The 25,860-nt window shown below is 40.7% G+C and overlaps 1 protein-coding gene across 2 annotated transcripts in view; it reads right to left on the bottom strand.

The window, feature by feature from the left end:
* Positions 1-25,860, bottom strand: part of LOC124776318 (CCAAT/enhancer-binding protein zeta) — a 212,404-nt gene that overhangs the window by 63,428 nt on the left and 123,116 nt on the right. For both annotated transcript variants that reach the window (XM_047251254.1, XM_047251255.1), the window contains 3 exons: positions 17,940-18,186; positions 17,629-17,854; positions 8,393-8,565 (listed from right to left, as the gene is read on the bottom strand). In XM_047251254.1, coding sequence (XP_047107210.1) covers positions 8,393-8,565; positions 17,629-17,854; positions 17,940-18,186 — 646 coding nt within the window. The remainder of the gene's footprint in view (positions 1-8,392; positions 8,566-17,628; positions 17,855-17,939; positions 18,187-25,860) is intronic.

Genomic DNA, 25,860 nt, shown 5'->3' with positions numbered 1-25,860 from the left:
AATGAGGATATGGTATCTTGTCCCAGAGTACTGGCCAGGGCCTTCACAGACAGGCACTATCCCCCCAAACCTAGTCCACAAACAGATCTCCTGTGTCATTTCCTCTCACACCCCAAATCCTCCCGCTCACCCCAAGAGCCAGACACAAAGGAGTGCACCCTTTGTCAGCCAATATCACCATGGACTGGAACGACCGAACCACATCCTTCATCAGGGCTTTGATTATCTACCATCATGCCCTGAAATGAAGGACATCCTACCCAAGATCCATCTGCCCCCTTCTAAAGTGGTGTTCTGTCGTCCACACAAACTCCCCAACGTCCTAGTCCACATCCCTGTGGAAGACTTCACCACCAGCTTTTCTGAACTGCAGAGATGGAAGTTATCCTTAAAACACACTCACCACTCCCAAAATTAACCCGGGCTCACTCCACAGTAACCTACTGTGCCCACATGCCCCACCCAACAGTTTCTGCCCCACTGTCCCATCACCTCCTCCATTCTCATGTCCCTTCACCTGAGCTGTGTGCTGCCCTCTGCCAATGCACCCACTTGTCCTCCTCCCTTCCCAGCTCCTCTCCTTTTCCACTTTCCATATTTTCCCATCACACCCCACCTCCCGACTCTGCAACTGGCTGTCACGTCATTCCGCCATCTAGTCGCTGCATGCCCCACCAGACAGCACTCTTCTCCCCCCACCTGTACCCTACTATTCTGCCCCCATTCCCACCCCTCTCCAAGTTGCTTTTCATGTGACAGTCACATTTTGGTCAGAGCTGTCAGGGGTAGTGGCCATGTGTGCATGAAGGGCACTTGCTTGTGTGAATATGTGTGTGTATTCTTTGCTGGAGAAGGCTTTGGCCAAAAGCTATAACAACAAGCCATCTTTATGGTGAGAAGTAATCTATCCTTTCCCTAATACTGTTGTTATTCCAATCTGGAGATTCCATTGTCTGATTTATAGTTGAAGCAGATGTTGGTCCATAACATTAAGCTTGATGGTGGTTAAAGGTTATCACATATCTGATTATGATGTCACATTACGCCCAAAGAGGGTCTGTTTATGAGTGAAACGGGCGTAATGTGGATCCGAGGGGATGCACTTATAGTACATTGTGAATACCATCTCTGTGTGTGTGTGTGTGTGTGTGTGTGTGTGTGTATTGCGTTTTTGTACATGCATGCACATGCATGTATATTTTTAATCCATGCCATACAGCTTAAAATTAATATTTCATATACAATTTGCACCACTGATTCCCAAATTAAAGTTTTTCATTTGCAGAAATCTATAAATACTATAAATGTAATGAAAATGGATAAAAAAGATTCTACTTATAATAAAAAAGAACTATTTTACTGGGCAGAATAAGTTCCAGGAGTACAGTAATAAGTACTTGCTTATTGAGAACTCTTTGCACATATATAAACAACTAGTGACCATAACAAAAATCTAAGCCGAGAGGGGCAAAGCCTCCTAGCTCAATCGATGAGCAATATAGTGCATTAAATCTAACATACCTAAAAGAAGAAAGAAACAAAATAATAAGATTCATAATGAGATTTTCACTCTGCAGCGGAGTGTGCGCTGATATGAAACTTCCTGGCAGATTAAAACTGTGTGCCCGACCGAGACTCGAACTCGGGACATTTGCCTTTCGCGGGCAAGTGCTCTACCACCTGAGCTACCAAAGCACGACTCACGCCCGGTACTCACAGATTTACTTCTGCCAGTACCTCGTCTCCTACCTTCCAAACTTTACAGAAGCTCTCCTGCGAACCTTGCAGAACTAGCACTCCTGAAAGAAAGGATACTGCGGAGACATGGCTTAGCCACAGCCTGGGGGATGTTTCCAGAATGAGAATTTCACTCTGCAGCGGAGTGTGCGCTGATATGAAATTTCCTGGCAGATTAAAACTGTGTGCCCGACCGAGACTCGAACTCGGGACCTTTGCCTTTCGCGGGCAAGTGCTCTACCATCTGAGCTCATTCTGGAAACATCCCCCAGGCTGTGGCTAAGCCATGTCTCCGCAGTATCCTTTCTTTCAGGAGTGCTAGTTCTGCAAGGTTCGCAGGAGAGCTTCTGTAAAGTTTGGAAGGTAGGAGACGAGATGCTGGCAGAAATAAAGCTGTGAGGACCGGGCGTGAGTCGTGCTTCGGTAGCTCAGATGGTAGAGCACTTGCCCGCGAAAGGCAAAGGTCCCGAGTTCGAGTCTCGGTCGGGCACACAGTTTTAATCTGCCAGGAAGTTTTATATAAATATTATTGGACAATATAATTATAATTTCAAGATATGTTTGAGATGGTTATTCCAGTATTTATTTTCCTTAATATCATCATTTATTAATATTGGCAGTTTATGGATTGTAGGGATAGGTGTAGGATAGACAAGTAGTATGAACCTGCATCATGGTCACTACCGTGCTTGGGGAAATTATTATTCCACCGATTTTCAATTTCGATACAATAACAGCTGCCACCCACTCTCCACTTAAAGTGTTACACCAATGTAGGTGTGGACTCCCGGCTGCCCATAAACATGAGAATGATTCGACAAACAAATTTTCTAGGTCAAAGAAATAATGTTCTCTGTGTAAGTCATTTCAGAAACTTCGCTGAAAACAAACTGGAGTTATGTAAGATCCATGCCTACAAGAGCTACTGAGGTTTCTTCCCTCTTCTGTAAATACATACTCTTGCCACCTCTTTTTATTTTTTATTTCTAGTGCAAATTTCTTAAATTTTGACTAGAATACAATCATTGAAATTCTGAAGTAAGCAGGGATAAAATGTAAGGAACAAAAGATTACATCAAACTTGCAGATACCAAACTACAATCATAGGAGTTGAACACCGAAGACAAGCAGCAGCTGAGAAAGTAAAGAGACACAGTTATAGCCTATAACTAATATTGTTCACTCTGTAAACTGAGCATACAATAAAGGAAACCAATAAGAAATACAGAAAGGACATTAAAGCTAATTAAAAAGAGGTTATTTGATGAAAATCAACAATACAAATGAAGGGTATTGGAATGTAGGCAAATTACTTCAGTCAGAGCTGAGGGAATTAGATCAGAAAATGAGACTCTAAAAGTAGTACATGAGTTTTCCCATTTGGACAGCAAAATGACTGATAATGGACAAAACAGGGAGGACATAAAATGCAGACTAGTTATAGCAAGAAAAACATTTCTGAAAAAGAGGAATTTGTTAGCATCTAATATAAATTTCAGTGTTAGGACATCTGTTCTGAAGGCATTTGTTTTGAGAGTAGCCTTATACAGAAGTGATACCAAAATGGTGAATGGCATAGACAGAAAGAAAATACAAGCTTCTGAAATATGATGCTACAGAAGAATGCTGCAGATTAGGTGGCTATGTTGGATAACTAATCAAGAGGTACCAAATGAAATTGAAGAGAAAATAGTATTATGACGCATCTTGACTAAAAGAAGGGATTGGTTGATAGGACAGATTCTGAGGCACCAAGGAATTTTCAATCTGATAATGGAGAGTAGTGTGGGGAGTAAAATAATGTAGAGGGAGACCAAGGCTTCAGTAATGTAAGCAGGTCCAATGGATGGCGTTTGCAGGAGTTACAGCAGAGGAGAAGAGGTTTGCACAGTGTACACTAGTGTGAGTTTTACGTGAAACCAGTCTTCAAAACAGAGAACATAACAACTATACTAGAAGTGACCACTACATTTTCTCCCAATCCAGTCTTGATTATCATTTCTATTTTAGGGATCTGTGGAATGCCACAGATGTGTCAACAAAATTTTGTGGGAGACTCAAAAACATATGCAATATCCATCACAGTAAGTTTATTCTTAGAATTGAAGGAGCCCACCTTCTGAGAGGTGTTTAGGAGCATATTACTACCTTGCACATAATACGCATGAGGGTAAAATTATAGAGAAATGGGCTCATGTTGAGATCTACACGCCGCCATTCCTTTCGCTCTTAATTCCTGAAAGGTAATGATACAATAAGCATTCCCTCAACTGCAATGAGTTATACAACAGTAGATTTAAAAATATTGCAAATCATGTCAGATAAGATCATTTCATAAAACACCATTTTACAATACATTAAATAAATAAAAATCATTCCCACTAGACACTCTAAGGGCTGACAGTATAAAAATTGCTGATTGGATACTAATTTGACATTACATCAGAAATAGAACTACATTCAGGACGCAGTTCTATTGTGTAATGCTACATTTGGATCCACCGAAGCAGGTTACCAACACCCCCCACATACATGGTCTCTCTGCTGCTGAACATTTCCTCAGTCAGTGCCCACCAGATTCCGAACCTATGACATCCTTCTTGCTCACCTTAATCAAATTTATATTTACCTACAATTACTTCACCTTTGAGGGGCAGACACAAAAACAGATCTACCAACTATTTCATGGGTCCCTTGGAGGGGGCTTTCCTGGGATCCATAAGCCTCCAGCCACTGGTTTTGTTTAAATATATTGGTGACATCTTTTCCATATGGACTTGTAGTGAGGCTGACCTATTAAAATTCCTGGAATCTCTAAATGTCTTCACCCAATTAAATTTCACATGGACCTATTCTGAATCCCATGCCACTTTCTTTGATGTTGATCTCATTCTTGCCAAAGGACAGCTACACATTCCTGCCCACATTAAACCTACTAACAAACAGCAGTACTTACATTTTGACAGTTGCCATCCCTTCCATGTCAAATGTCCCCTCACACACAGCCTTGGCATTCAAGGCAAATGTATTTGTTTGGATGCAGACTTTCTACAGCAATATACCACCACTTCACCTCAGCCTTTCTGGACATAATTACCCCATCAGCCCAGTTCAAAAGCAGATTTCCCAGGCCGTCACATCCAACCCTGGTACTGATTACCTCTCCAAAAAACAACTTCGGAGCACACCACTTATCACTCAGTATTATCCTGGTCTTGAAATTATTAATCAGCTACTTCAACAAGACAATGGCTTCCTAAAATCATCCCCTGAAATGAGGCCCATCCTGACTGAGATTTTGCCCACCACACTAGAATAGCTTTTCATCGCCCTCCCAATCTCCACAACATCCTTGTCAGACTCTATGCTCCTTCTGCACCTGTCTCCCTACCCTATGGTTCCTACTCCCTATGCACCCTCCTACCACAACCTACACCAGCCCTGTAACTGGCAAAACATATACTATCGAGAGGAGAGCCACCTGTGAAACGACACACGTCATAGACCAGCTGTTACATAAACACCGTTTGGCCATTTACATTAACATGACAACCACTCAGTTATCAGTCAGCATGAACAGGCATAGGCAGAGGACATATACCAGCACCGCAAAATATCCTGTTGCAGAGCATGCTCTACAACATGAGTCATGACATTGGTGCCTGTTTCATCACAAGTTCCATCTGGAGTTTTCCCACAGACACCAGTTTCTCAGAACTCCGCAGGTGGGAACTAGCGCTACAACATGTCCTTGGTACTCATCACCCACCTGGTCCTAATTTACATTAATTTCTTTGTCCCAGCATTTCTTCACAGTAACTACTCTCTTCTTCACTCCATTTTAGTTTTCTACATCTTTCATTTTCTGACCTGTCTATTTTTTGCCATCTCCCCCCCTCCCCAATCTCTGGTACATACAATGCACTTAGTTCACTCTAATTAACTTGTGCACGATGTTTTAGTATTAATCTCTGTCTTGGATATTACCCTGCCTTCCATCTGTAAGCTGTCAGGTATTCAAATCTCATCCAGTGCAGTCCCCAACAATCAGTCTTTCCTTCTCATCCCATCTGGTAAGTCTCCCCTGACGTGGGGTTCTGGATGACTTTTCAAAACTGTATCCCCTTTTCCTAAACCTCTCCAGTCCTTTTCCTTCACCCATCTTCCTTCCCCTTCAACTCTTCTGCTGGAAAGAGGAGCCACTGGCTCCAGAAGCTCCCATAAGTTAAACCTTTTTGTGTATATGTCTCCTGTTGCCGATTGGCGAGTAGAATTGTAAAATAAAGTTAATACACGTTGTCAACGCACCACGCTTCTAATGAGGGTGCTGCAGATTGGTATGTCATATACTGAAATCTGCAGTGTTGTAACTGTCAACAGTGGCCTCTGTTGTGAACTCAACTTTTGGCATGAATAGTCCAGTTGGGACTATGTGTTAACAGTGTGGTTACAAACAGTATGAGAAACTTTTAAGGGTGTTTCAGGGTAGATTGTGGTGAGAAATAACAGTCAAAACATCGCAACACTTCAGAGTTAATTAACACTGAAGCAGCCAATCAGGCCATTATGCATGCAAACTCAAGCAGCCCACCAGAGACAGCGTTCTTGACATGGGACGGTAGTAAGGATTGAGCCCGAGCCACAGGCTGAGTAGTCTTGTGTGCAATCATCCAAAGTATGAGAACATTCAACACTAATTGTATCTGGCAAGCTGTTTGAACCTGTGAGTGCAACAGCCTGTTTGCTACCTTCACTGCTTATTAACTCTGAAATACCACAACATATCAAATTTCTTTCTTCGCAATTACTTCTCAGCACAACCTAGCCTGCAGCACCCTTACAAGTTTTTCAGACTGTTTCTGACCACCCTTTATAAGTGGTTTTAAATATTTTAACTTACATTTCCTGCTATGTATTTAAGACTGACCCACATTTAAATCTTATACAACTGTACATTTATAGGGTTGAGTCTCATTAATGTGACCACCGCCTATGTTCTACGTCAACGTGCAGTGGCAGGAGGCTGCACTAGCAGTGGAGGGTATGTTGAGGGAGGGGGGGGGGGGGGTTGAGGTACGCAAACAGTGTAGTCATTGTCGTAATGTGAAAATGAAGTGATTTATCTGATGACCAAAAAGGTATGATCACTGGCTTCCAGACCAAGGGTGGAAACATTCCTGAAACTGCTAAGTTTGTGAAATGTTCACATGCCACCATGGTTAAAGTACGTCAAGCATCGCAAAGTGGTACTATCCAAACCGGCATTGAGGCAACTGTGGTGCGCCACAGGCCATAGATGACAGACTTGAACAACGACTCTGTAGATGTGTACATGCAAATAGACATGCTACTGTTGACCAACTGACAGCCCTGATGAACCATGGATACCAAAAGTCTTCCGACAACAACCATTCAGCGAACATTGCTGTGTGTGGGCCTCTGCAACAGGTGCCTGGCTCATGCACCAATGCTGACCGCTGTTCATAGGCAACAAAGACTGGAATTTGCATGCAAATACTGCCAACTGAACATCCACTGAGTCGTGACATGTGCCCTTTCAGATGCTTCCTCAGACAGATGACCGTTGGTGTGTAGGGCATGAAAGATCCAAAAGCAAACACCTTGCAACGATCTCTGGGAGGGTCCAGGCCAGAAGAGGGAGCATTATGATCTGGGGAATGGTTTTGTGGCATTCTCTGGGGGATCTTGTCATTCTGAAAGGCATAATGTATCAACACAAGTATGCATCTATCCTTGAGACCATGTCCACCCCTATATGCAGTTTGCTTTTCTGCGGCACAACAGCATCTACCAGTAATGTGTCAAACAACTCACAGCATATGTGCGTGGTTCAAAGAGTACCAGGAGGAATCCAGCATACTCTCCTGGCCATCTAACTCCCTGGGTTTAAAACCAATTGAGAGTCTGTGGGAACACCTCTGTCAGGTTATTTGTGCCATGAATCATCAACCAAGAAAGGTAGCACAGCTGGCTGCAGCACTGAGCTCAGCATGGCTCCACACCCCTGTCAGTACTTTCTAGAACCTCACTGAATCTTCATGTGTCTCATATTTGTGCGCAATGCAAAAAGTTGTTATTCAAACTTTGGCAGGTGGTCACATTAATGTGACTGGACAGTGTAATAAGGCATGCACATTACCTTATTGTAACTGGTTCTCTATGTCTTTTAGCACTGAAGATGGCCACACAGTAACCCAAATCTGGATATGCAATAAATGTTATTTGTAATTGATTGCTGTACCCTTTACTACTTGCGATAAAATATGTTCAAACAATGAATAATGTCCTATATGAGATTATCTCTATGACTGGGATGGACTGAGGGGACAGACTCATCCTTCCAGTAGAACAGATGAAAAAGTTGTACAAAAAGAGACCAGCATGATTTAAAGATGCACCAAAAGTCCTCCAGTACTCAACATCAATTGGAATTTTTCACAAACGATGGCAGGATTTTTTCCTACTTTTTCTTCGTGGTTTTCATCTGCTGTTGCTTAATGTGTAGAATTTCTTTATTCACGTCAAAAATATTTTCAGATTGTTGATCATTTTCACAGATAGTATCCATATTGTATAACACAAAAGTATGATAATATTTCCACTGAAGGCTGAAATTTGCTGTGCTACTACTGACCTTTTTTTTCTGCTGATGTAAGTTTACCAGCAACCTCATTAGCGAAGTCAATATCACCCTTCTTTACACCCATCATACTATCAATCATTTCTTCAAATTCCTCACTTGCTACACTTTCAATGTCACTTTCAGTGTCCTTGGGAACTGTATCTTTTCTTTTCTTTTTCAGGTACCTAAAAAAGTTGAAGTGTTACACAAAAAGAAGGAGCATTATCAAGAAACAAATATTCAGTTTGTTACCATTGCAGTGTGCAATATTGTTTATTTTCATACAGCATAAGCAAACATGGAAATTCTGACAAAAATGAATTACTAAGGAACTGATGCACTCTGTACAGCTGAAACATAAGGAAAACAAGAAACTCAAAAGATGTACACCGATATATCAAAAGGAGAATTCATTTGCGAAAATGATAAAATTATTAGGAGATAGTAAGGCCGGGCAATAATTACCTTCAAGAGGCAATCCCAGGATGTGAAACTGAGGAAAGAGGTCTGAGTGATGTTCTTCCCAGCTTCTGAAATCCATCCCATTTTCCTCCATTATGAGGGACAACTGTTTTGTAGATTAGGGATACATTTATTCTACTGTTAATGTGTCTATTGACAGCACCTGAATTACATTTCTCGGAGGTAAGTAATGACCAACCATCCTGGGACACACACACCATGAACTGACAACATTTTTAGTCTGTGATTCAAATGCCTCTTTTCATGTAAATGAGAAAGAGGGAGAGAGAATTTTTTGTTTCTCTTTGTAATATACTTAAAATTATACTATACTACTTAGTAAAAGTAGAGCTTTGTTCCATCTGAAGGTTGGTTTGAACAACACAGCATTTTACTAAGCACAGTCCTATTGTAGGTGGTATGTCTTCACCTTCCTACAACCTGACTTACCCAGCCAGTTATATGGGAACCTACTGTTTAACATGGCAGTAGACACAAATGTCCTAGTTGTTGCCATACACCTTGACATCTGGAATGCATTCAATACAGCTCCTCAATGTTCCATAATGAGCAAAAAAGTATGCTTACAAATATCAGATCAGATTTTTTATTGGATTAAAGAGCTCCTTGCAAACAGAACACATACTGTCATTCCTGATGGAGAGAAATCATTCACTGTAAAATTTATTTCACATGTAGCCCAAGGAATTGTCAGAGGAGCATTACTGTCACAGTATATATAAATGACCTAGTGGATAATATTGGAAGCTCTATGAAACTGTTCACGGATGACAGTTTCATAAGGGAAGCTTCAATACTAAAAACTGCAGTGAAATGCAAGAAGATCTGCAGAAAACTGACCGATGGCAGTTGAAACTCCACATATTTAAATGTAACATACCGTGTATGACCCATAAAGACTTGTTATTGTATGACTACATGATCACAGAACAGTCAATGGAAGCAATCACATACATTAAATATCTGGGAGAAAAATATATAGTGATTTAAAGTGGAACAACCACATACAAGTAATTGTAGGAAAGGCAGAGGCTAGACTGATATTCACTGAAAGAATCCTTAGGATATGTAGGTAGTTCACCCATAACAAAGGAGGCACCTTACAAAACCAAAGTTGACGTATTAGAGTACTTCTCATTAGTCTGCAACAATTACCATATAGGATCATATGGGCAATAGAAAAAAATCGAAAGAAGAGCATCATGTTTCATCAAATGTTTGTTTATTAAGCAGAAAAACATCACAGAGATTTTCACACATCTTCAGTGGCATATGTTTCAAGAGAGGTATTGTCGACCATAATGTGGTTTGTTGTTAAAATTCTAATAGCATACAATCCTAGAAGAACCAACCAATATATTGCTTCCTCTTACATATATTTCACAAAAATACCAGAAAAGTAGGATTATCAAGATTCAGGCTTGCACAGAGGATTACGAATAATCATTCTCATTGCACACTACTCATGATTGGAACAGAAAAGAGGAAGTGATGGTTGTTCACATAGTTTCTTCCGCCACACACCATAATATAGTGTGACTGATTGGTTGGCTGGTGGTTGGGGGTTAAGGTCTAAACCACAAGGTCATTAATGCCCTTAGTCAAGAGATATTTCATCTGGAGTTACTGATATCAGGCTGAAATTTGATAAAATTATGGAGGTATGCAGGATTGGTAAAATACTGGTGCCAGAGCTAAGAAATAATTTAAAGAGAAATAAAATTATTTGAGTTTGGTTAGTACACAAGTTAGAGCACAGATGAGGGTTCTCTCAGTGTGCATCTGTGGCAACAGAAACCCCACCAGCCAGTTCCATTACGGGAGAAGACAGTTGTAGAGAAAAGACTGCCTCTTAGTGGGGACATTCATAATAATAAAAGTGAGGACTCATCCCTCCCACAGCTGTCCCATTAATCCATTATAGCCAAAGTGTTAAAGAATGAAACAACACTCATTATTCATCACAGTGCAATCCCTAAAACAGAAAACAAGATATGGCAGAAAAAAGGGTGACAGCAATTAAAGTAGTCTAAAAGAGGGATGGGAAAGGCAGTTGGTAAAGGGAGTAGGGTTGAGTGCAACCCAGATCCAGCATGCAGCAGGAGGTGCCCCAACATCATGAACCACCATCCTCCTGCCCTGAAAAAGTTTAAAACATTTTGTCTGTGAATAAAAACCACCTTCACAGAGAAAGCAGAGAACCAACAGAACTGTCCATGAGTTGTCCGCTGATATTAGATGCAAAGAATCTGCAAAATCATGCTTAGCACACAGAATCAGCAGGAAGGGGCATTCTGCCAGAATGTGATCTCCTGTCTGCTAGGTTTCACATCCACAACTTGGAGGTGGCTCATTACACTGAATGAAACAGTGTGTTAATTTGGTATGACCAACAGAAGCAACACATGGTAGCGGATTCCTTCCAGAAAGGGTAGAAGGAGGTGCACCAAACAGCAGTAGTCTCCTTGATAGTGTGGAATTTTATAGAGGGGACAGTAGTCCACGAAATGTTGTTACGTTGTTCCATCTTTAAGTGAGATGTCATATTTGCACTCACAAATATGCATCTGGGATCATCAAAGTGAATGTTGGGTGAGCAATCGCTTCTCTAGTCAAATGGTGGTCAATTCATTACCTGGGACACCACATGACTTGAGAGACAGAGAAAGACAAGTGTGCAGGCAATATGACTAAGCTCAGACAGAGCATCATGAATAGCAGATATCACAAGATGACAAGAGCAGCGCCAATCAACAGTGTGGAAACTCTCATTGAGTCACTAAAAATTAAAATACAGTCCAGGGAGGTCTGTTTAATAAAATACTGGACTCTGTTAAAGGGTATCAGCTCTGTCATAAAAATACTACAGATTCCCAGCAACAAATGTGCCTCCTGACTGGTGGGAGATGTAAAAGCTTACATATCATTTCCTATTCATGGTTTTTTTGAGTGTTACTGTTAATGATATCATGATACTCCTGAAGAACTGAGAGGACAGATGCCAAAAGGTAATTGGGAGAACTGCAACTTTAGGTCCTTGAAATAGATTGATCATAATTTGTGGTCTGTGTACTAAACAGGGAGGAGTTTCCAATCAGTGAAAGGTTCATTGTATAACTCAGTGTGATGGAAGATAAAGGACAGGGAGATGTTTTCAACTTGCCTTTTATGCATTTAAAAGCTAGCCAGGTAAGAATAGGATACTGATGCTGTCACAAAGTGTTCAGCAAGAACTGACACATCAGTAGAAATACCACCATGAAGGAATACACACAGAGCAGTTGCTGATGTGTGATGGGCCAGAAGAATACAGAGCTTAGCTTGGTATTAAGAGGCATATGTTCCAAAGAAGAAGAGATAGCACTCCCAACATTCCTTATTACTGTGTTTAACTAGATAGCAAGCCTTAGTGCAAAGCTGCTTAAAAGTGATGAGGATTGTCTATGAAGGATGTCACATGAGATGTTGTTGGGCCCTTCAACAATCCTGAATAGCTTTTGTAACAACTTTGATTTACCATGCTATCAACTGGTGGTGGAGGGGGCTTACAGCAAGAGGAGCAGCAGTTCCAGCGGCACAAGTGACTGAGTGAGGTAGTGCAGAGGTTAGCACACTGGACTCGAATTTGGGAGGATGACAGTTCAAGCTTGCAGCCGGTCATCCTGATTTAGGTTTCCCATGATTTCCCCAAATCGCTTGCAAATAGTGGGATGGTTACTTTGAAAGGGCACGGCTCACTTCTTTCCTCTCCTTCTCAAATCCAATGGGACCAATAACCTTGCTGTTTGGTCCCCTCCCCAACCCACTGATGCAATCTCACAGAGAGGGGATGATGTTGACAGCAGAGGTATACAACTGCCAGTGGCTCTTCAATGAGCCCAGCATGGCAATCATCCCATTGTGTAGTGACAAGGAAGTGACAGATTGCTAGAAAGTGGTCACTACTACGAAGATCGTTGTGTAGTGACCACTTTAGCAAATCCACATGATTAGGGATAGAGACTTTATAGCTGATAGCTAGTAAAGCACAGCAGGTGGAATTGAGGTGAGAATGAGTACAGTCAGTGAGGAGACACAGATCAAGGTCAGAAAGACACTAGTCAACCGGACAATCTCCACAGGGAGTGAGATGCAATGATATCCCGAAGTGGGAGAAAACTGGGTGGGGAAGGAGGGGGGGGGGGGGGGGGAGTTGCTGGATTCAGGTGGTCATCTCATTGTATATAACTGCCGCCCTGCCTGGAGCTAAATAAAGCTTACAACTGTTGATCACTTGGGTGTTTCACAACTTCATTGCTATTGCTTCCAGTGTGGTATGGAGATGACACCACTCACTGATGATTATCTGTGCGAACTGATGTACAGATCACTCCAGATGCTCTCTTAGGGCCAGTATTGTTATGACAGAACGCACATTAGATGGTGCTGCAGCTACCATGAGAGGGAAGACCCTATCATCCCCATTGTCTAATTTAGTTGAGTGACTCCCAGAGGGCAGTGTTGAAGGAGTAACTAATCAATGAGACAGGATATAAACAATCAGATGTTTTCAAGCTTCAAAATATGAGAATCAGTTGGAGACATTCAGGTCACAGATTTTGCCTTTTTTTAATTAGAACAGCGCACTTCAAGGATCGGGGAGTGAGGTCGTTTCCACAACTGATACAGATAGATGGAAGTGCACAAGGTGAACTTTCGTGAAATGATCCACCACCACCACCATACATAATTATGTCAAAAGACAATGTCTTTTCCCTTGCTGTTTCCTTCAGTCCTTGCTGAAATTCCTTTCCTGTGCAGGGAGTGTGATGCTTGAAACACTAGTACGCAGGGGAACATTTCACATACAGGCGTCTCCACCTGGAAAAGGAACAACTCATAAAAGCATTCCAAAAAACGTTTACATGCAATGGCAGAGTTGCCATGCTCTGCGCCCTACCACTAGAGTGTAACATGTGGAGACAGGTGAAGTTATGGAGAAAGAGACTAGCTTCTTAAACAGGCCACCTAAATACTTTGCTAGGGGCTATCTTATCATCTGGAACTGCAGCTATAGTCTCAGAAAGGCTTGGGAACCAGTTCTGGGTGTAATTAAGAAGACACTCAGCAAACACAGTGAGCTGTCATCTGGAGTGGGTGGATTGCCTACATCCATGCTGCCACACCAGGTCACCCCACTGGCAGTGCCACAAATGCCGATGCAATCACCTATTCAGCTGTGGATGCACACTCTCAGGCATAGACAACATACGGAACACCCCAAAAGGGGAAGTGATACACGTTGGTCATGTAATCCTCACCTTCCCTATTCCCTCCCCAATGTCAGTTTGTCAGCACACCTGACGGTGACGACAAGTCTGATCACTGAAATACTGAGCCCTCTGCACACTATGAACTGGCAGTACACATGTGACTGTTCAATAATTCTTTTCTTAAATTCTGCCCAAGCCAGATCTCTTCCCTTTTTCTGGCATACCTCAGGGGATTCTTGTTTCCTTAGCCTTCCACATACTTCATCATTCATTAATCTCTCTGCCTATTTAATTTTATCCATTTTTCCCCAAAGGTAGATTTTCAAGTTTCTAAATTTTTTCCTGTTCCTTCATTAATGTGCAGGTTTCTGATCCATAAATAACTACACTCCAAATGAAGAATTCTGTAAATATATTTCCTCTCAAGAAAGTGAAGGAGTTAACTTCTTGAGTTTCAAACATTTGCAGCTTCCTTCATCAAGGCAAAAAAAAAAAAAAAAAGTACAACCCGCATCTGGATTTAACTTTTTTTGTACTAGGTGCAGAGCCTCTCATCTGTGAGTGTATGCTGATACACTATTTTAATGTATGGAAAGTTATGGTTGAGAATAATGAATTATTTAGGAATAAAGGAGATGACTCACCGAAAGGCAGAAGTGCTGTGTCATTGACAGGTACACAAACAAAAGTTACAGAGCTTTGCTTTGCTAGCTTTCAGAATGAAATTCCTGTCTCAAGCTGTAGGAGAAACTTGCAAACATACATATACACATACACTCACTTACATACACATGCCTACATTATGCTCAGACAACTGACGGCTCTTTCCTGGTCCACAGTGAGTGTACTGGGGTGAGGTCTAGCTGCAGAGTAGGGTGGGATGAGGGATGGAGAGAGATGGGAGGCAGGAAGGGGGTTAGGGGGGAGCGTCTAGCAGCTCGTATGAAAATGGGGAGCCATCTGTCAGCTAGCTAGGGGTGCAGTTGGAAGAGGCAGGTGGCAGACGAGTGGGTATGCAATTTCACAGACTACGGCATGAGATGGCAGCACAAAACTACACTACGTGATCAAAAGTAACTGGACACCTGGCTGAAAATGGCTTATAAGTTCGTGGTGCCCCTCCATCGGTAATGCCGGAATTCAGTATGGTGTTGGCACACCCTTAGCCTTGATGACAGCTTCCATTCTCACAGGCATACATTCAATCAGGTGCTGGAAGGTTTCTTGGGGAATGGCAGCCCATTCTTCATGGAGTGCTGCACTGAGGAGAGCTGTCAATGTCGGTCGATGAGGTCTGGCACAAAGTTGGCGTTCCAAAACATCCCAAAGTTGTTCTATAGAATTCAGGTCAGGACTCTGTGCAGGCCAGTCTATTACAGCGATGTTATTGTTGTGTAACCACTCCGCCACAAGACGTGCATTATGAACAGGTGCTCGATCAATGTTGAAAGCTGCAATCGCCATCCCCGAATTGCTCTTCAACAGTGGGAAGCAAGAAGGTGCTTAAAACATCAATGTAGACCTATACTATAATAGTGCCACGCAAAACAACAAGGGGTGAAAGACCCCCCTTTCTCCCCCCCTCCCCCATGAAAAACACTACCACACCATAACACCATCGCCTCCAAATTTTACTGTTGACAGTACACAGGTTGGCAGATGACGTTCATCAGGCATTCCCCATACCCACACCCAGCCATCGAATCACCAAATTGTGTACCGTAATTTGTCACTCCACACAATGTTTTTCCACCATTCAATCGTCCAATGTTTACACTTCTTACATCAAGCGGGACAGTGTTTGGCATTTACCAGAGTGATGTGTGGCTTATGAGTAGCCACTCGACCACGAAATGACGGGGGGCCGGGACGAGCGGCGTTTCCGACACGGTTCTCCCCGAAGGGCGGCGGTGCAAGAGTCAAGTTTTCTCACGCCCCACCTAACTGTCATAGTACTTGCAGTGGATCCTGATGCAGTTTGGAATTCCTGTGTCATGGTCTGGATAGATGTCTGACTATTACATGTTACGACCCTCTAAAACTGTCGGCGGTCTCTGTCAGTCAACAGACGAAGACAGCCTGTATGCTTTTGTGCTGTACATGTCCCTTCACTATCACATTGGAAACTGTGGACCTAGGGATGTTTAGGAGTGTGGAAATCTCGCTTACAGACATATGACACAAGTGACACCCTATCATTTGGCCATATTCAAAGCACCTCATTCTGCTCTCTCACGACATCTAATGACTACTGAGGTCGCCGATATGGATTACCTGGCAGTAGGTGGCAGCACAATGCAGCTAATATGAAAAAGTATGTTTTTGGGGGTGTCCGGATACTTTTGATCACATAGTATAGCTTACACATATTGGGCGGGGGTACTGGGTCAGGGGATGAGTGTACACACACACACACACACACACACACACACCATACCTTGTCCCAGTACCCCTGCCCAAAACATGTTAGCTAGTTGTGTGCTGCCATCTCACACCTTAGTCGGTGAAATTGCGTGCCCAGCTATCTGCCAGGTGCCTCCTCTACCAGCACCCCTAGCTAGCCAACAGACGGCTTCCCATTTTCCTATGAGCCGCTGGATGCTTCCCTCCAGCCCCCTCCCTGTTTCCCGCCTCTCTCCACCACTCACTCGTGGAGGAGTACAGATCTGGGAGAGAAACTTAACAGAATTACGCCAAACAATAAGGTTAGTTGCCAGCATTGCAGAGCAACAAGGCCACCATATGATGCCTAACCAGTTTTTTCCTAGAAATTGGAAGTAAACAAATGGTTCACTGACCGTGAACATAAAGCATCAACCAAGCGTTTCTTTTTTTCAGAGTAGGCCTTGTAAGGAATGTTCATGCTCCCCCTCAATACAGTTCCCAGATTTTTTAAGAAAACCTGGCAATTTTTTGGGCTGATGATTATATCAATACTGAAGCTACCTCACTCTGTATCATCAAAGTGGAGTAATTGTCTGTGGCAGCAGATACTTGAAATGGCAGAACCAATCTTGTCATTACTGGTTGGTTGGTTGGTTAATTGGGGGGAAGGGACCAAACAGCAAGGTCATCGGTCCCACCGGATTAGGGAAGGCATTCAACCATGCCCCTTCAAAGTAATCATCACAGCATTTACCTGGAGCGATTTAGGGAAATGAAGGAAAACTTAAATCAGGATGGCTGGACACAGGTTTAAACCATCGTTCTCCCAAATGTGAATCCAGTGTGCTAACCAGTCATTACTGGCATAGCATCTCTGTAATTCATATTACTATTCATTATCAACTTACCAACAAGATGGAGTATTATTTCAAAATCATTCACCAACAGAGGAGTAAAGTTTTTAAGAAGCACAAACTACAATATGCAGAAATTTTGTGTAGTGAAGATGATGGGAATGAAGTAAGAAAGGAAAAAAGTATAAAGATGGAACAACAATGTAGGATGTAGAAAAAATGGTTGGAGGATACAATAAGTCACTTTCAACTTATTAATTCTCAAAATACTCACCTATACAGAAAGAGTTCATCAACAGGTATTTTCGATTCATCTGTGTTGAGATAGCTGTCACTAGTAACAGCAAGTGACTTTACTCCAGTAGGAGTATACTGGACTTTGTGTACCACTGTATCAGAGTTCTCAGAGTTCTTCTTTGGGTTTTTGAAAACAAATCTGTCCAAAAACCTTGACAAAGTGAAGTCTTGAAGTGGATCTCCAGAATAAATTATTTTTTCTCCTGGCACAAAGAAAATTTAAGTAAGTGCAAGTAGATAGAAAAACAAATACAGGCAGAAAAAATTAAGAAAACATGTACAGCTCACCTTGGAGAATTTTCTGTGCAAACAGAGACACAGTAGGGTGATAATGGCTGTTTAGGTGTCGCAGTTCAGTACATACACTATATTCCCCACCAGCAAACAGAGGATTTCTTTGGAAAGCATCATATGCACGTATCTTTTTAAGACCCTTGTGCCTATCATTTTGACAGTGAAACCATGTTCCCTTAACTTCTTCATTTTTTATTTTATTGTTTATTGCATTATTGGTAGAAGCTTCAGATGCCTTATCCTGTGGAAGTGCAGTAAAATAATTAACAATGATATACCACACAAATTCAAAAAATCAATAACAAAGAATAGCACAGGAAGCTAGTGGAGCAACTAATCTCCACCATATTCATAAAATATGCTGTTTAAGTTGTCTTAATACATCCTCTTACAACATTCTGTGGATTCTTCAAACATATAATAATCGCTTGAAATACTTGTCCCAAATCTCGAAAACTTCTGTCTCAGACACATTTGTAGAGTAGTCCTCAATATATCAGATTCCAATGTTGTCCATTCTCTGAAGAAGAAGAACTACTTTTTCCTTTATCTGAATCAGGTGTTACTGTGAGTCATACAACAAACGTGAACATAAAAATTGTTATGCTAATAATGTGTAAGTCCACATCACTTCACACCAGAGATTACACGCACAACAAATATTTATGTAAACCATTCTATTGCTGGGCTACGCTACATGCAGGAACTGATCTGACATGTAATTGATGCTCTACTTCATCCCACAGACGTTCCGAGGGATACATGGCAGACCTACAAATAGGGTGCTCCATTCTATGTAATTGATCTTCAAATCATGATACAATGGTCTTTGCTTTTAGGACAGGACCGTTATTGTGTTGACACATAAAAGTACAATTTCAAACTGTTAAGATGTGGGAAGCTTGCTAATGTTTAATATGTTATTGTGAACCTCTGCACTGACACTGATCTTAACTAGTTTAAAGGTGTATGACTGCTAGCAACTAAACTTCTGCTGCAAGTCACTTGATAATCAAAACGTGAAGTGTAATTACATAGACTTTGGTTCAAATGGCTCTGAGCACTATGGGACTTAACATCCATGGTCATCAGTCCCCTAGAACTTAGAACTACTTAAACCTAACTAACCTAAGGACATCACACACATCCATGCCCGAGGCAGGATTCGAACCTGCGACCGTAGCAGTCACACGGTTCCAGACTGAAGCGCCTAGAACCGCATGGCCACACCGGCCGGCCACATAAACTTTCTGAGAATAATAAGTGATGATACTCATCTTTGATATGCAGCCAGATACTGCAGTCATCTTGACACAAAATTTCAATGGACCAATTGACTGCCATTTTCAGGCGAAAATGCTGATGTACAATCTCACCAGAGCCGAGTTTTCAACAGAATCGGCAGCTCCTTTATACACTGTGGTCGGCTCATTGCTTATACACAAGCAGTTGCACTGCTGCTCTCAAGCGCAAGTGAACTGGTAGTGAACTGGTGGAAGAAACAGCCAAAACGATAAATCACTAGCAGACATTAGCTACAACAATCCAATAGTCAGAATAAAGACTATTGTTGTTTAATATCACATAAAATTGGATTTCATATCTTACTTAAAGGGAAACCCTTTCTCTATTATTAATATTATCAGATAACTGAATTTCAATAGATTCCTTTACAGCACAATGCCAACAGCAGGAATCAAGAGCGATCATTCGCATCTCATTATACAAAATCTTATGTCCTTCATTAAGCCAGTGTTCTGCCAATGAGGAAACAAACAAGTGCGATGATGGGGTTCTACACACTGGTCCTGAATAATACAGATATTTTTGGAAAATATAAGCCATTGCGTAGAAACATGGAATCTTGTATGCTCCGGGTTTCATTAGTCCCAAATCATCCCTTACTGGTCCAAGAAGGACTCTTAATCTTAGCTTCTTAATATTCTTGAAATTTTCAAGGATATGCTCCTAGCAAAAGGTAAAAAGCAACAGATTTACAAGCATCCTCTAATGGTTCACCTGGTGGTCCTAATTAAACAGTATGACATACTTGTTGGACAGTATAACCATTCTGTTCAAAAACAACTTTAAGATGATCCAGCTCCTGTATCAAATTTTCTGTGTTGGAAACAGCATAAGTTCCCTTCACTAAAGTCTGCAAGAAGCCCATGAATTGCAGTGGTGGGTGAACTTTTTGGAGATTTAATGATGGCACTTTTAAAGTTTTGGCTCATGGAATTGATGTGTTGAATTGTTTTATCAATCATTCTAATTATCTTCATCCTAGTATCAAATTCATGATGGAGGTTGAAAGGGGAGGCAAACTTTCTTTTCTTGACTTTTGGTTCACTGAAATGACAATGGGATTTTGGGCACTGGTATATCGTGAACCCACGCATACTGATCATTGTCTTCTTGCTAACAGTTGTCACCCACCACACCAATGCAAGTGGGTCTTGCAGTCTTTCGTGAAAAGAGTTTATGCTGTTTCTGATGCAGAAAATTAGATACAAGAACTGGATCATCTGTAAGTCGTTTTTAAGCACAATGGTTATACCGACCAAAAAATATGTTGGGCTTTTCAGTTTGGACTGCCAGATGAACCATTAGAGGATTATTGTAAATCTGCTGCTTTTTTACTTTTTCATGGGAGCATATCTTCAAAAATTTCACGAATATTAAAAAGATATGACATTACAAGTACATTTGTGCCACAAGATAGGATTAGAGCCCTTCTGGGACTGGGGAAACCCAGAGTATACAAAATTCCATGTCACTGTGGGATGACATATACTGGCCAAGCTATCTGTACCATTCAGGACTGGTGAGTACATCATCATCATCACACTTGTTTGTTCCAGGACGAGAAATCAGCAGTGGCAGAACACTGGCTTAGTGAGGCACTTTAGATCTTGTATAATGAGATGCAAATGATCGCTCCTGCTTCCCGCTACTGGGAATGTGTTCTAAAGGAGTCTATTGAAATTCGATTATCTGATAATATTATTAATAGGGATGAAGGTTTCCCTTAAAGTAAGACAAGGAATCTGATTTTGTCTGATATTTAACAACAGTCTTTATTTTGACTGGAAAATTCTTTTGCTAGAGCTATACTGTTTTGCCTATCTCTTCCACCATGCACAGCGGGTGCACCGGCGTGTATGAAGGAGTCACCAATGCTGCCGGAAACTCAGTTCCAGTGATATCGTGCAACAGCATACTTACCTGAAGATGGCAGCCGCTAGTCCAGTGAAACACTGTGTCAAGATCATTACATTATCTGGCTTTATAACTGAGAAGAACATCATCAAGAAGTGGAGTGTTTTTCTGTATAGTGTAATAAGAAACACGCAGATTTCAAGAATAAGGTAGAGGAGTGGGACATACTGGAAAACATTGTGGCAGATTTTGAGACAACAAATGCCAAAATACTGAAAAAATATCCACAAATTATGAGAAGAAATTACTAAAGTGTTTCCATAAAACTTAAAAATGGCTTCATTTTTTCAACCAGAAACAATTTTGTCCCACTTTTTCTTTACTACTACTACTACTACTACTACTACTACTAATAATAATAATAATAATAATAATAATAATAATAATAATAATAACAACAACAACAACAATAATAATATTTGCTTTTACGGCCTCATTGGACCACTTTAGTCAATCATTTCCTGGTCCTCTTCTTCAGTAAACGCATGTTTCGTTCTTTCTTAACTGCCCAGTATCTTTTCATTCGTTCTGATCTTTCCTGTCTTTCTTCAACTGTAAATACCCTTTTCATTGAGTGTCGTTTGTCTACTTTTGGTTTAAATCTTATTTTCTTGTCTTGCAGTTTCTTGAGATTTTCTGTATTGTTTTGCAGATCATCCAAGGTTATATCTAGTTCTCCCATATCCTCTTTAATTTCCTTGATTCATCCTACTTGTTGCTTCAGATTCCACAGTTTCTGCATAATTTTTCTTGCTAATCTGGTTTGTGGTGTCCTCATTGTGTGACCAATGAAAGAAATCCTCTTTTTACATATAGTATCTGCGATGGACTCCAGTTCCCTGTACACTACTTCATTCGGCACTATCCGCCACTGTCCTTCCTTCTGGTATTTTTTTATTTATGCATGTGCCAGCTATTCTTCTCTCTACTTTTAGTATTTTGTCGACTCTGTTTCTCTGAGTGACTATAAAAAAAGTGTCTCGCTAGTGTTTGTTACATCTGGCTGAACCACCATCTTGCAGGGTTTTAATTCTGTTTGATTTGAAATACATTTCTTATTCTACGTAGACCATGTTAATTTTTGAGCTTTTATCACTTTATTGGTTATTTCTTGCAAAGCATGTTTTACATCCAAGTTGTGTGTTATAATCTCTCAAAGATATTTAAATTGCTTCACTATTTTAATTTTTCTGTTGTCTACTGTTACATGGTCTATTTACTGGGGCTACTTGTTCAGCTGTTTGTTTCAATTGGGGAATTATTTCATCCAGATCATCTGATATTTTTTTATATTCCTAGTTTGTTCTTCACACTCCTTGTTATTTGTCAATTTATGAGGGTCATAGGTTCTCTTCTTTTTGGGTAAGATTTTTTCTTTCTCAGTGGGGTGAATTTTATTTTTATTTTTATCAAGCAATGATCTGATCCAGTGTCAGTTCCTCTTAGAACTTTCACGTTGTTGATTTCCTTGTGGTTCTTATCCATGCAGACAAGATCCAATTGCCATTCTCCTGTTGCCCAGTCTGTGTGTTTCCAGGCTTTAAGTTTATTTGGTCTTCTCACAAAGTATGTTGATTTTGAGATCATGTCATGGTTTCTACAGAATTCCACCAATCTCATGCCATTCTGGTTTCTTCTTCATTGTGATGGCCAGTTCCCTATTACATCTCAGTATCTCAGCATTAAAGTCTCCAATTAAAATTTTGATGTGATTTCTGTTGATGTTTCTTGCTGTCTGATCCAAAAGCTCCAAATATCCATCCACATCTTCTCTGTGGTCCTTTCCTTTAATTTTGTCATTAGTTGGGGCATGGGCACTTATTATTGTGTATGTTCTACTTGCCGCTTTTATAGTTAATGTTGAGAGCCTAGGAGATTGTGCTTTCAATGCTATTATGGAATCTATTATTTTGAGGTTGACCACGAACCCTGTTCCAAATTGCGGGCATTGCTTCATTGCTCTTTTCCCTGGTATTCCCTAGTAAATTTTATATCCTTGTGATTCCATTGGTTCTTGATCAGTGTTTCTCATTTCATGAAGTCCAGTTATCAGAATCCCTTGCCGATCCATTTCGTCTGTCAAAATTTTGAGTTTACCTGGTTGGATGAGAGAATTTATATTGTGTGTTGCTATTTTACTTATCTGTCCTGTATTGAGTCTAACTTTCAGTCTGCTGTCAGTCTTGGGTATTTTCAGATGCTCTGACTCATCTATGTTATCTTTTAAGTGACTGCCCACCATATCCGAATGCAGTCTTCCCTGGCTGTTGCCATGCGGTGGAATTTTCCTTAAAGATTTCCTTCCACGGTTGACTGTCAAATGTGTTCAAGCTCCAAGTTACAACTACAGTTGTGAACCGTAGAGCGGCCCAGTTGTTCGGGGTTGAAGGGTAGGCATTTCCTTCATACCCTACAAATAATAATAATAATAATAATAATAATAATAATAATAATACTGACAGAACTAATGAAGCCTCGGACAAGCGCTGTCATGGTCGGGGACAACGCTTGAACCCTATGCCCGTCCACAATGGTAACGACACTGCTAGCCACACGGAAAATGATTTAAATCCAAATAGAGGTGTTTTGCAGGATATGCTTCCTGCAACCACTCTAGAAGGAAAACAATGACAGAGGATGAGATGGTCAGATGAAGTTAACCGACACCTCATGTTCTGTTATTATCAAGCAACAAACTTAGGAACCAACACAACTGGATACAGATCGCAAGTATACACAACATTTATTACCAGATACCCAGAATTAAAATTTTTAACAGAACAACAACTAGCTGATCAGATCCGTGTAATAATCAAAAATAAAAGGATACCCCAGTCAGAATTAGAAAACATCAAACAACAAGTACAACAAATACTGGAACAAAATAATGTTCAATCAGAAGAAGAAGAAAATACAGTAATGGACTCAAACATCCCAGAGCAAACAACCAAAGAACAACACGCATCAATTAAACAATCAGAGGAAAACGAAATCTTAAGACAGCCACCACAACAAGCACAAATAGAACACGAAGTGACACACATGTTAGATATAGAAGAAAAATTTCAGCTGCCATATATAGAATACAAAGACACAAATACAGACATCAGACCATTCTTGCACAGACCACCAAATAACCCACAAGTCGAAACAACAATAACAATTATTAACACAATCATACACAACAAAATAAATGAAAACATAACTACTGGTTTATATAGGAGCACTCATTGCACTAAATATACACACTAGGCAGAGATCAGAATCACCCAACACACAGAAGAAACCCACAAAACCAGCATGGCAACACAGGCTACAGATCAGAATAGAAAAACTGAGAAAAGACATCAGACAGCTAACACAATTTATAAGAAATGAAATATCAGACAAAAAACGAAAAAGGTTACATAAAACCTCAAAACAAGAAGTGATACAGCAATTAGATGAAAAGAAGTGGAAATTACAAGCATTGGCCAAACAACTTAGAAGATACAAAAAAAGTGAAAATAGAAGGAAACAAAACCAAACATTCAACACAAACCAAAAGAAATTTTAACAGACACATTAAAATAGACAATCAACCAAACATAACAGACATGGAACACTTCTGGAGCAACATATGGTCAAACCCGGTACAACATAACAGACATGCACAGTGGATACAAGCAGAAACAGACACATACACATACAAGATGATACCACAAATGCCTGAAGTGATAATTTTGCAACATGAAGTCACCCGAGCAATTAATTCTACGCACAATTGGAAAACCCCTGGAAAAGATAAAATAGCAAATTTATGGCTAAAGAAGTTCACCTCAACACATTCACATCTAACTAAGTTATTTAACAATATAATAGAGGGAAACATTCCACGCGGGAAAAATATATTTAAAAACAAAGATGATGTGACTTACCATACGAAAGCGCTGGCAGGTCGATAGAAACACAAACAGACACATACATACACACAAAATTCAAGCTTTTGCAACAAACTGTTGCCTCAGCAGGAAAGAGGGAAGGAGAGGGAAAGACGAAAGGAAGTGGGTTTTAAGGGAGAGGGTAAGGAGTCATTCGAATCCCGGGAGCGGAAAGACTTACCTTAGGGGGAAGAAAGGACAGGTATACACTTGCACACACACACACATATCCATCCACACATATACAGACACAAGCAGACATATTGCAATATATGTCTGCTTGTGTCTGTATATGTGTGGATGGATATGTGTGTGTGTGCGAGTGTATACCCGTCCTTTTCTCCCCCTAAGGTAAGTCTTTCCGCTCCCGGGATTCGAATGACTTCTTACCCTCTCCCTTAAAACCCACTTCCTTTCGTCTTTCCCTCTCCTTCCCTCTTTCCTGATGAGGCAACAGTTTGTTGCGAAAGCTTGAATTTTGTGTGTATGTATGTGTCTGTTTGTGTTTCTATCGACCTGCCAGCGCTTTCGTATGGTAAGTCACATCATCTTTGTTTTTAAATATAAGTTATTTAACAGTTACATTGCAGACCCATACACAGTCCCTGATACACTTACACAAGAAATAACTTATCTGAAACCTAAATATCAAGCAGACACAGCAAACCCAGCAAAATATCGCCCCATAACATGCATACCAACAATATACAAAATATTAACTTCAGTCATTACACAGAAATTAATGACACATACAACACACAACAAAATTATAAATG

This window comes from Schistocerca piceifrons, chromosome 2, assembly GCF_021461385.2.
Source record: "Schistocerca piceifrons isolate TAMUIC-IGC-003096 chromosome 2, iqSchPice1.1, whole genome shotgun sequence".
NCBI lineage: Eukaryota > Metazoa > Arthropoda > Insecta > Orthoptera > Acrididae > Schistocerca > Schistocerca piceifrons.
The sequence above is the reverse complement of the archived record's forward strand: the minus strand, read 5'-3'. Positions and strand labels throughout refer to the sequence as shown.